A 12,472-nucleotide genomic window follows, 5' to 3' on the forward strand; every position below is an offset into this window, starting at 1 on the left:
GCTCAGTACTTAGACATTATCAGTAATATCATGGTGCCATCTGTACGAGTATTTCAGCCTGATGGTGTAATTCAGTTCCAGCAATACCAGTCGCCAATACATACTTCCCATGTGGTTCATGAATGGTTCGCAGGGCACCCTGAGATTGATTTAATCGACTGGCCGCCTCGTGGAGCAGACCTCAATCTCATGGAAAATATGTGGGCAGAAGTGAAGCGTACTCTAAGGGAAAGTTGGCCTGAGGCAGATCCACCAAGAACTCAGGATAACCTGTGGCATCTTGTTTCCGAAGCATGGCTGGAGGTAGGGGAAGGAGATAGATTTGTCACCCATGTAATAGATTCCATGCCCAGAAGAATGGGGCGTGTAATAAATTCAGAAGGGTCTTGGACACAATATTAATGCCCCCCCCCCCTTAACTCGCGAAAAAAGCCCTTTTCAGGGCTACCTAAACGCTTCTGAAAATATTTCTAGAAGTAAACCACTCCTTGTATCCGATTTCTATGCAATCCTACTAACAAAAGAATGATAATTAGCTGTAGGCTTTGAACTCAATACCTCTTCAGTGGCAAGTCCGTACTCTACCAGTGAACTAACATGAACACGCAAACCCAACCTGAAGAAACACGACTTTCAATTTCTGGTATTCGATGACAATGATGCTCATATACTTTGCAAATGTTGTATTCAACTTGGGATATTCCGCAACACACACACACACATAAACAAAGCGAAAGAGAGAGAGAGAGAGAGAGAGAGAGAGAGAGATGAATACACAAAAGCATATTCAACGTATTCGAATGAGACTCTAAGTAACGACATTCCGTTCTAAAGAGAATTTGTGTTTCTTCCCGTGACGTTAAGGGGATCGGGAAAAGTTGTGTCTTGAAGCAGGATACGACTTTGGATACTCTGTTTATACACTTTCTATATCCGTAGGAATATACTGTATTTCACGAATATAAATAACATACTGTAATGAGAATATTGAGAAGTTAAATCTGTATGACAAATAGCTGCAAATAAATACACTACATAACTTATTTATTGCTATTAAACGATTTTCCTAACTTGTATTTAACATTATCATATATAATACCGACCTACTGTGAAAATTATCTGATGTTATATTTTAAACATAATACTTACTATGTTCTGCAATTATTATGTTATATATAAACAACTTGTGTATTTTAATGTAATTATTTTATATAATTTTTCATGCATTGCGGAAAATATAATTTTAAAAAAAAGTATTGGCCCAGACGAGAATCGAACTCTCAACCGTATGATTTGAAATCCGACAGCTTACCAATGAGCTAACACAAGGACTTCTAGAACTAAGCTTCTAGCGATGTATAACGGATCTCATGATAATTATGACATTCATATCCATTACAAACGCAGTTTCTGTTCTACTTTGAGTTTTATTTTAGTACTCAGGCGATAATTATGTTCTATTTCTTAATTTTGAGCATTCTTTTACATATGGAAAGATTCTTTAACGTATTTAAATGTTCCATTACGTATAGAGAGCTAAATGACAAACAAGCATGTGCTCACATTAATAAAAACGTTTCGAAATATTGTATCATTTAGTATTTCAATCAATGTTGCTTTTTTAAACACTTGGTAACAAGTCTTATTATATTTAAAAGAAGAAAAACACATCTGCAAACTTTTACCCTTTTGCAAAGGCTGGCTTGGAGGTTCGAACCTGGCTTACTTTTTCCCGAAGATACCCGAAGCTGGACTTTGAAAATTTTTGCCTCAAAACACCAATAAAGAATGCGCTCAACCTTTTTGAGACAAGGTGTACATCATAATTTCTGGGAAACAAAAAATGAAATAATGTTGAAAATTACAACGCTAAATCCACATCAAATGGACCAATGATGGTTGCTGGCAAAATTTATCATTTAAAAAAAAATGTACACAAAGCTAAACTACATTGTAATATTCCAGACGTGGTTCTATTTATAAACATCAACATGTGCTTTTATTTAAAAACAAACCCATCTTCCATGCCACTACAAGCTACTACACGAAGCAGACGACAGAAATTATCGTCACCACTTGCTCATGTGATGGAAGAAGAACATCGGCGCCTCCGCCGCTAGAAAGGAGGTATAAAATTTCATGCATGGCTTCACTCGACATCAGTTTCGACTGGTTACTCCTCCTCTCTTAGCTTGCCTGGAGCTCTGAGGCCTCCTGCCCATTCTGCTTGCCTGGAGCATTCTGGGAACTTAACCCCTCTCCTGCTGTCTTGCTTCCTTGTGAGAGATTTCTAGCCGCAACGATCCAGCTTGTGTAGAACTTTGTGGTTTCCTTCCAATTCAGCTTATCTGTAGATTTGTTTGACTCCAACCTCTCTTTGCTTGCGTGGAGCACTGAGAATCCTTGCCAGGGGCGGATCCAGGGGGCGATCGGGACGATTGCCCCCCATCCCAGAAAAGGAAACTTTCTTACTTTATATATATAAATAAAATCCATCCCGGAGTTTGGAGCCCTTAAAAGTACCATTATGACAACCCACCGCCCCTCCAGAAGTCGGTCCTGGATCCGCCCCTGATCCTAGCCTACTTCCACTCAGCCTGGAGCTTTATGGAGATTCTTCCCTTGGCTGCCTGAGCTTTAGGATACCTATTTACCCTAATTAGCTGGCGGACTGTTTTTCTGGTGAACCTATGTTATATCGTTTTATAGCAAAATGTTTTATAACAAAAGTGGTTGTGGGAGAAAATCGATTCCTGTGTGTGATTGCTCTACCTTATTCTTAACGAAGTAAATTTACAATATTTAGAGAATAGAAAACAAAAATTTATTCATTTGTGAAATGCTCAGTTGTTTTTCTGAACTGCCATTTTGTGTAAGCGTGTAGCCTATTTTTCACTTTACAAAGGTTTACAGTAAACATCGCAGCTCCGTTATTCTTAAAGATAATGGGCCTTATGCAGAGTCGTTCTGAAGCGTGTTTAGTGCCATACTAAGGAGTTCGACTAAAATATGTTTCCTGCAGTAGTCAGGCTTTTAGTATGGCGCTAATCCAACATCAAAACGACTCTGCATAAGGCCTAATGATTTCAACCAAAAATTCTTTGAAAGAGAATTAGTGTTCAAAATTTTATATCCACTGCACATTTAATACAATACAAATACCTGAATAAAAGTTTTAAAAATTAAAGTTTCAAAAAAGTAAATTGTCATTTTTGAAATTAAAAATTTTAAAGAAAAAAGTAAGACTCACTGTTAATATTTTCTTCTAGATATAGTCTTCATGGTTACTACTTTCTTTAAAAAAAAAAAAAAACTTGGAGAGTATCATTCTTTCTTATAGCTCTTCAAATATTGCGATTTTTCGAAAATCGACCATGTTCTACCAGAAATATCTCAAAAATGGCATACAGAAGAAACCTCACATTTTCGTAAAACAATTGCTATTTGCGTAATAACAAGTAAAATCTGATTAATGAAACTTGACTAATTTGTGAGTTGCAGTTTATTTTATATGGCAAAATTCGGTTTATTAGCAACAAAACTGCTCAGTTTATTCTACAACTAAACACTATATGTTAGGTATTAAATCATATAGTTCATTTCAAGTGTAAAGGTTGTTTTACTGTAATAATATGTTACTCGAGGAAACTTATTGTTAATCATCCTTTGAAGAAAACAATTCTTTTTAAAAAAATCATAATGAACACTGTTAAGTGCTTATGTAATTTTTAAGCTTATACAATTCATTAAGTAGTCAAGAGTACTTTATTAGTGGGAAGTCCTTTTTAGCTTTCTAGGAATTGGGAATTAGATTTCTAAGCTTTCGGCAGCTATGACCATGTTAGCCCGTCACATGTGTGGGATGACATCCCTCGGCTAATACACTGTTCGGGGAACCGGGGGGAGGGAGAAAGGAATGAAGAAGGAAAGAAACACCCTGGGACCATTATGTTAAGTACCATCCCGGCATTTGACTGATGTAAATGAAGAAAATTTCACTCAGAACGGTTGACCTGAAAAAACTGTTACACTTTTTCGACCGAGTGTCCCCCACCAGAAATCGAACCCGGGACCGCTCGCACCAAAGGCGATAGCGTTATCGATTACGCTACGCGGGACCACTATTTACGTTACTGTTTCAGTAAAATACAAAACAACACAAACACAAAAATCTTTCTTTTAAGCGTGGCCAATTGGTCATAAACTGGAGACAAGGTCATTTCAGGAGATACCTCTAACTCAAGCAAAAGTCATACGTTGTTTATACTCACGTTCAAAAGAGTTTACTGATTTCAGCGTTACAGCGATTCCAGAATAAAGTATGTTGTCATTAAAAATCAAGATTCCGTAGCTTGCATTTACGACAAAAGTGGGTAGATCGGGAAAACTGAAGAAACCAAGGAGGATCTTTTTATTTACTTTTTCATCCACATGTACCCAGAACTTCTTTCCAAATCTCTATAGATAATAAAGTTTGCGTGTCAATCAGTAAGAGCCTAAGGAAACTATCGCCAATAGAATTCACAGCTGATGCAGGGAGAAGCTCCAATATCAGCGTAAAACTATGTAAAGAGATCAGTCAACCTTTTTTTTTTTTTTTTCAACAATGACATTTTAAGAACATAAAAAGAGAGGGATTAAAAGTCGTTTACGTTTGTGCTTGAAGTGTGAACTGAGTAAACAAAACAAATATATTAGGATAGTGTTACTAATATATTATTTCGATTTAGAACATAGTTTTTACCATATTTGCACAGCGTGTCGTTTCTTGATTTTCTCACATGGAAGTAACTCAGAAAGTATTCAAATTTCAGTAATCAAATTTTAGCCACTTGTTACTACGCAAGTATCGATTGTTTTGTGAAAATTTGAGATTTTCTCAGTGTGTCCCTTTTAACAACATTGGCGCCTTTTAGAAAAAATGAACAGTGAGCACTGGCGTCGTTAGCTTTTAACATATGGGGGGGGGGTCGGATGAATCAAAATCAAAATCCTCTTTCCGACAAAAGTTATATATACAAAGAAGTATAGTTTCTTTAAATATATTGGACTAAAATCTGGGAGGGACGCGTCCCTCGATCCCCCCTAACGATGCCCGTGCGGTGAATCTTACTTTTTTGTTCAAAAATTTACTCTCAAAAGTGACGATTTGCTTTTTCAAACTTTAACTTTCAACAAGTTTACTCAGTATTTGTAGCGTAGTAGGTTTAAATCTTCACTGAACATAAAATTTTGTACATTTATTTCTCTTCCATTTTTTTTAATACAGAGAATACCACAAATCTTTGGTTTTAAAAAAAGGATGTCATTGGTAGTCATTTTTTATAGGGCTGTTCATCTAAATAAAATGGCTGCTCAAAAAAATGGAACATCTAAAAAAATTGACAAATAGAAGAAGGTAGAGAGTATAACAAATATTACGTCAAAAAGAAGAAATAGAATGAAAATGAAATGAAATTTTTGAGTTTTACGTCCCACGGTTATGCCGCTTAGGCTAAGGGAGACGGTGACGATGAGTAATGAATGAAATGGTGGAATGAAGAAAGTGGGAAGAAACGGGAGAATCCCGAGAAAACCCACGCACACGGTGTTTAAGAAATAGAACGATTGGACAGATCATAAGACATGGAGGAATTACACTATTGGTTATAGATGGAACAGTAGAAGGCAAAATATCCAGAGGAAGCAGGGTCGCCTGAAGAAAATTTTCTAGGGAGGGGCCCATCTCCATGATTCTATATTACGTCTGGCATTTCAGGTATTTAATATACGGAGTTTGTTATATTACGTATACATTTTCGTGTGCCAGAAGGGGGCCGGGCCCCACTCTACCCCCCCCTTCGGGCGTCCATGAGAGGAGGGCTACAATTGAAGTATAAAAGATATAGGAAAGAAAAACTACAGGGGAATGCACTACAAGATAATGCAACGTCTAGTTTAGAAATAATCCAAAGTTGTTGAAATCAATCGCGAGATTGCTGACTCAAAAAAGAAGACCATCTTATCTGTGAGATTTACTCGAAGTTTTGTTATTTTCTTTCACTTTCAAATATTCTACTAGTTGTTTCATTATCTTAAACTTCCAATTATCATCTACCACTTCAATCTGAGCATTGGACATTAAATTAGTATTTAAGAGGCCTAATCACTGCGAAATTAAAATACCGCTAATTTCACAGTAGTTATGTGATATCTTAAAATAGATAAAAGATAATCGAAATGTGGAAGAAGAGCGCTCTAAACAATATTATTTTCCGTGAGGTACTCTAGTAGCTTTTCGTTTGCAGCTATTTAGAAATGCGAAAATGAATGCTAATTTTCTAAATGGCTGGAAATCGAAAGCAGATAAGTAAGTCGTGATAACTGTATCACATGTAAAATAATATTGTCTAGCGAGCTCTTGTTCCACTTTTAGATTATCTTTTATCTATTTAAAGATATCACATAACTACTGTAAAATTAGCGGTATTTTAATTTCGCCGTGATAGGGCCTCTTAAGTTAACCTTATATTCACATTTAATTCTGTTCTGGGATAGAAGTACGTCATCCTTACCTTAGAAGATTTTGCAAATCCATCCGGAAGAGCCATTGAGCTTAGACTATCAAAGGAGAGATGCATAGATACCTCGGCCACTTGCTCTTGGAATGTTTTGGATATCTCTTTAAACATTTCAGCAACACGTCTGCTTAACGCTGAACCCTTGTCCTCGATGTAACGAACCATTTTCTTCACCTGTCCCTCCATCATCTCTTTTACTTTCTGGTGGGCTTCGTTCACACATGATTGAATGTCCATCTTGTACATTTCCAAATGATTAGATGCAAAACTATCGAACTTTTCGCAAAATCTTTCACCAGCTGTTTTATCCATATCTTCTAGCTTGGCTTCGATTTCTTCAATAATTTTCTGGATTGTCTTGTGGAAGCTGTCGTCCATTTTCTCAAAGAATTGAAATGCTGCTAGGCGGAATAATATTACCAATGGGTCCTTCCGAATTTCGTCATTGGACATCTCGACTAAGAATTCGAAAAGCGGTGTTGATTTGGTTCCTTGATTGCGGCTTCCCTTCTCACCTTTCAAAGACGAGATGGTGCTGTTATATTTTTCTTTAAGCACAAGGCCATTAGCCACATAGACAACTTGCCATTGGAATAATCGAGATGAAACCTGTTTTAAACAGCAAAAAATAACAATGAAATTCTTATATAGCACTTAACGAATAATTCAATGCTAAGTACAACTTTAATATATTTAACTTGATATACATATTTATTATCAAATAAACGATTTTTCCTTCAAATTACCTTGAATTTCGACATAGGAAATCAGCTATTCTTGATAGAACAGCAAATAGCTGCAATCTGTCTACAAAAAATAGAACTACGACGTTAGGTGCCAGTTGGATTCATTTCAACCGTACCAATGACGTTAATGGTTCCCATTGAAATTTCCCGGTCAGAAAGGGTTAAATACATGTGTACAGCGGGCCACAGAAATTCTTGAGGTACAAAGTCCGTGAGTTAGGCAACTCAACTAACGCCCGCTACAAGATTAATTACGCCTGGTAGAGTAGCTAGAACAGCAGCATGAAGTTGCCCCACCTGTTAAAAGAACAAATCGTAAAGTGTGTTTTTGTGCAGGAGTGAGGAGAAACGCTGGCTGACGAAATGGCAAAAGGGAGTCTTTGGATACTTGTACTCAAAGAAAACAGCACAATTCCAGAAAAAAAATATACAGACACCAGAGGCGCCGATGAGAAGATAACAGTCGGGGAACTTAAATAATCTTATAATTAACTCAAATGAGGGATTAAATAAACAAGTTAACTTATTTCAAATGACTATACACATATGTGTATGAAATAATGTACTGATAGATTATGCCGTATTTGTATTAGTTTATTTTTTTAATAAACACAAAGCCTTGCGCTGAGTTTTAAAACTATTAACAATAGTCCTACCTGCAAATCAATTACAAGTATGGATTGATCATTCAGAGGAAGAACCCAGACCCTAATGAAAATTTTGGGGGTCTAACAGAGCCTGAGCTCCTAGGTTCCGGCGCCACTGATTGATACGTATGTTACTTCGAAAAAAGAACTTGTCTGATTTCATTATTCGTTAAATCATTTTTGAAAATGCTAAATATTGTTATGCAGTAATTTATTCGTAAATATTAAAAATGCAAAATTCGATAACACTTGAACGAGTTTGTGAACTTATCCGTACTAGCGTATTTCCCCTTAGGTTGCAAATATAATTGAGAGTTCGCGATTTGTTTAATATTTGTGCAAATTTACACATTAAGACACACGGAGAAAAGAGGAAAATATAGTGTCAATAAACAACAATTTTAAAATGCACGAAATTAACGGTTAATATCAAATATAGAACCTTTAACAAAATTAACTCTGTAACTCGTTTTCTCCATTCATTTTCTTTCCTTTATTTTCAGGATTACATCAACACTGAATTTCTCCACTGGAGATTATCTTTCATTTAGCAGCATCCAACTGGAGCTCAGCCTCGTAAATGAAACATTTTCAGAAGTGTAAACAGCGAAGGCGAAAATCGAAGCCGGGCCGCCAGATTAGAAAACTACAACTCTAACCACTTTAGTATTTATTATACTGTCATTAATATTACATAGGAAATTTACACAGATTCAATAAAGGAGTAATCTAGAAACGACCACTGGTAAGAAATGTCTAGGTGTGGTTCTGAGCGAACCTACTTGTCTGTACAATGACGAGGTCTATGCATCACCACAAACCACTCATCTAAAGCGTTACTTCTTACGACTCGAATAAATAAAGAGCCTTTTCTGTTTGTTCAAAATAGTAGCTTCTTAATAGTCAGATTGACTGGCAAAACACAGGAATATGTAATTGATTCGGAGGGCATTATATCACTGTATTCACTAAATTCAACATTACAGATTTTTTAAAAACAAAATACAAAACTCCTTTATTTTGAATAAAATACGGCGTGTAAAGACAAATCAATTGCTGCGTAGTAATCGTGGTTAAGTGGTCAAGGCGCTCGATCAGTAATCTGAAGGTGGTCGAATCGAATCGGATCCACGAACGGCCAGTACATTTTTTTTTTACTTTAGAATTTTTGATGGCGATTGATCGGAGATGACACACATTTTATTTTCTTCTGATACTTCAATACTCGGATGCTTCAATACTTGAACTATCAAATCTTCAGGAATAAAAATAGTAATAATAATAATAATTATTATTATTATTATCTCATAGAATATTAAAAGTTAGCAGCTCATAGAAGGTTAAAAATATGAACATTTGGATTTTTTTTGTGGTACTAGGGACACAGGTGGACAGGCTCGGATTAGCGCCTAGGTTTAGTGGGTTGGAGCCTAAGGGTATGATATTTACTTCCCTCACCCTGTATATTACAAAGTAAATTTATTTATTGTCCTAAAAATTTCCCAATTGGAACTTCCTGCGTTACAGGATATAATTTGTTTTTCCCTTTTCGATCTCAAAATATAGCTCGATCAGAATGTTGGATCCAAAAATATAAAATTTTCTTCATTATTAAACAAAAATGGATAATAGCAACACCAACATTTTCAGATTCGGTAAGGACAAATATATTTGAAATTACATTACATGACTTTTTATGGAGGATAGGAGGGAATGGAAGTATAGTTTAAAATATCAGAGTGTATTAGTTCGGCATTCATTTTACCCATTCATTTCTATGAGCATCCGATTGTCTGAAACTGGAGTCAGAAGTTTCAATCTTCAGCCGTTTCCGAGCTATTTGTTTTAAAATGTAAAATTCTTACGAACTGTTGGAGGCTCTAGGAAGAGATATTTGGAGTAAATTACCACTTCCGAACTCATTGGCGTAGGTTTCTGTATCTTCGGGAAGTCATGTGGTTTCAGATATGTCAGAAATTATATAACAAAACATCAAGGACGATTTTAATACAAATTAAAATTCAATCTTTTTAAATATAATAGTTAAAAAAATTCTTACATAGTTGTTAAGAGAATCTTTGTGGTATTACACAATTTAAACATAATTTCTGTAATGTAAAATAAGTTGCCTACTAAGCCATGCTAAGTTATAATTCAAACAAACTTCCTTCAAAAGTGAAAGTGCAATCTTAGGGGAATTTGGTTTATTGGCCGTGCTTAAACATTATTTTAAATTTGGAGCTCCCTCGTGACTAAACGATTGGCGTACGCACCTTTGATGTGGAAGATCCGTGTTCGATTCCCGGCGGGAGCTCATGTGGTAAGGATTTCACGTTAAAACTGTAGGTCCACATCTCATACAGCCTCGTTGCTGAGAAGGACATGTGAACTAAAAAAAATAAAAACTTTAAAATTTCTAACGCGACGTCGTGAATTCCTGATTCATCACTGAAGGACGCTTTATTCATTTTCTTTCCCGATCAATCATTCTTAAATGACAGACAATCATGCTCCCATTTGTAATGGAATAAATTATCTTTTTTAGATTTTGTGCACGGAATGCTGAAATCAACACGTAAGCGTCTATCAGTGAATGATATAAGTAATTTAACCAATACAACCTTATTATTTTTAACTTAGCTTCATGTGCCTGTGACTACTGCCGTATACGAATGACCGTCTACTGTAGAATAGGTGAAACGATATCTACGTAACATCTTGTACCCACTCCCACTAGGATTCCAAAGAAACTTGAAGGGCATGGGTTCCCTTCGGTTCTCAGAATCGGCGCCCCTACATGAACTCTTTGGACCAGCTTTTTCTACAATCAATTTATTCTACTTTTAGTCATTTACTAGCTTCCATTGATTATCTTTAATTGCCCCAGAAGGAACCACCGTGTTCACAAAGTGAGCTATTTTGAAATAATTTTACCTACAGAAACTCTGCCTCGGACTAAATAATATTGAAATCAAAAATTGCTTATCTTTAACTGTCTTCCTATAGAAGGTTATAGACAGACAGTCGGATGCAATGAACACCAAACTATTCGTCTATTTCGTATTTCATTAAAATAGGAACTAAAATTTTTACCTTAAAAGATTTATCCAACCTCCGATGCATCATACAAGCCCTGCTGGCAGCGTTATTCCTGGCTACATTCACACGTTCATCAATCAACGCCTCAAACTCACTCAACTTCTCATAGAGTTGTAGTTCTTCACTGGGGTCCATAATCTCCAGGTCGAGAATCAAGCTCTTTATATCACGGAGAGTCGATTCAATACTAACATGACTCCATTCTAACCAATGGTTCTGGAGTTCCTCCACCAGACTATAAAAGCTAGTTGAAATCTTACGTTCAACTTTACGCAGAAATCTCTCAGCTGCTATCTCCAACATGGTAACGAATCTGTAACTTTCTTGGATCATTGAAAAAGAGGTTGCTTTCCTCTCATATTTCACTCGCTAAAATTTAAATGAAAAAATAAGAAAATGCTTTTAATTGTGCGCTAAACAGACAATTAATTAAAATAGACATTCGAAATCTGTCACTTTTGCAAAGCTTTTTAAAATCAATAAAAAAAATATTTATAGTGTTTTCGAAGGCAAATTCAGTTTACTATTATTCTTCAGTTATTTGTACGGTTACCATATTATCAGCTCATCCCATAAGTAATATTGTTTTTTTTTTCGATGAAAGCTGCAATGACGCCATCTGACGATTGAATAGCAAAATAAACGGCATACGTTTGTCATAGCTGTGTCATATAGTGTACTTCCTTGTACAGCAGTGTGTAGAAGAAAAATGGCCTAGTCTACGTTTTGGAATTGTGGTTTTTGTTTGATCATAGCAGTCTTGGAGGACCACATACGGTTTGTCATATTGTAGGAACTTTACCAGGGGCACTTAACTAGCAAGCACAGCGGTGCGAAACATCTATGCCATATTGTCAAGGTGTTGTGGATGTGCAAAAGTGTCAGAGATGATTCCAAAGGTTTCGGTCTGGGGACACCAGCCTCACATATTGCCATAAGCCAAAAGAAGGGATATAGATCTTTGCAGCTGGACGACAATGCCCTGCTAGCAGAGGTGCAAGCAAGTCTGGCAGCAGCAAGTGGACATCTGCAGTTTCCTATTCACCCTCAAAGATGTGAGCCATTTCTGTACAGAATGGTGACAGGGGATAAAAAGTTGGCCCTCTACCATAACATTATACGTAAATGTCATCAGGTTCCTAAAGGGGGCACAGGAACTGTGCAAAAACAGGACCTCCATCACTGCAAAGTGATGTTTGGGGTTTAATGGGATATTCGTGGGATAATCCATTTTGATCTCTTGCCAACGTAACCAGATAATCAATATCTGCTGTCAGCGACTTGAACACTTACGGACTGCATTTTTGGAGAAACGTCCTACTCTGGTTCATCACAAGAGTGTGCTCATCCACGACGGAAACGAGCTCCCACACATGGAAAGAAGTATCTGTGCTAAGATCTAGGAATGAGACGGAGAAAA

General features: G+C 36.4%; 1 protein-coding gene across 1 annotated transcript in view; it reads right to left on the bottom strand.

Annotated features, from left to right (window-relative positions):
• Nucleotides 1–12,472, bottom strand: part of LOC145672859 (uncharacterized) — a 40,947-nt gene that overhangs the window by 11,581 nt on the left and 16,894 nt on the right. Inside the window, exons 4-5 of the mRNA XM_081742026.1 lie at nt 11,047–11,421; nt 6,555–7,169 (exon numbers count right to left, since the gene is read on the bottom strand). Of these exons, the coding sequence (XP_081598152.1) occupies nt 6,555–7,169; nt 11,047–11,421 (990 nt within the window). The remainder of the gene's footprint in view (nt 1–6,554; nt 7,170–11,046; nt 11,422–12,472) is intronic.

This window comes from Thermobia domestica, chromosome 2 (assembly GCF_964235325.1).
Source record: "Thermobia domestica chromosome 2, izTheDome1.hap1.1, whole genome shotgun sequence".
In the NCBI taxonomy this organism is placed as follows: Eukaryota; Metazoa; Arthropoda; class Insecta; order Zygentoma; family Lepismatidae; genus Thermobia; species Thermobia domestica.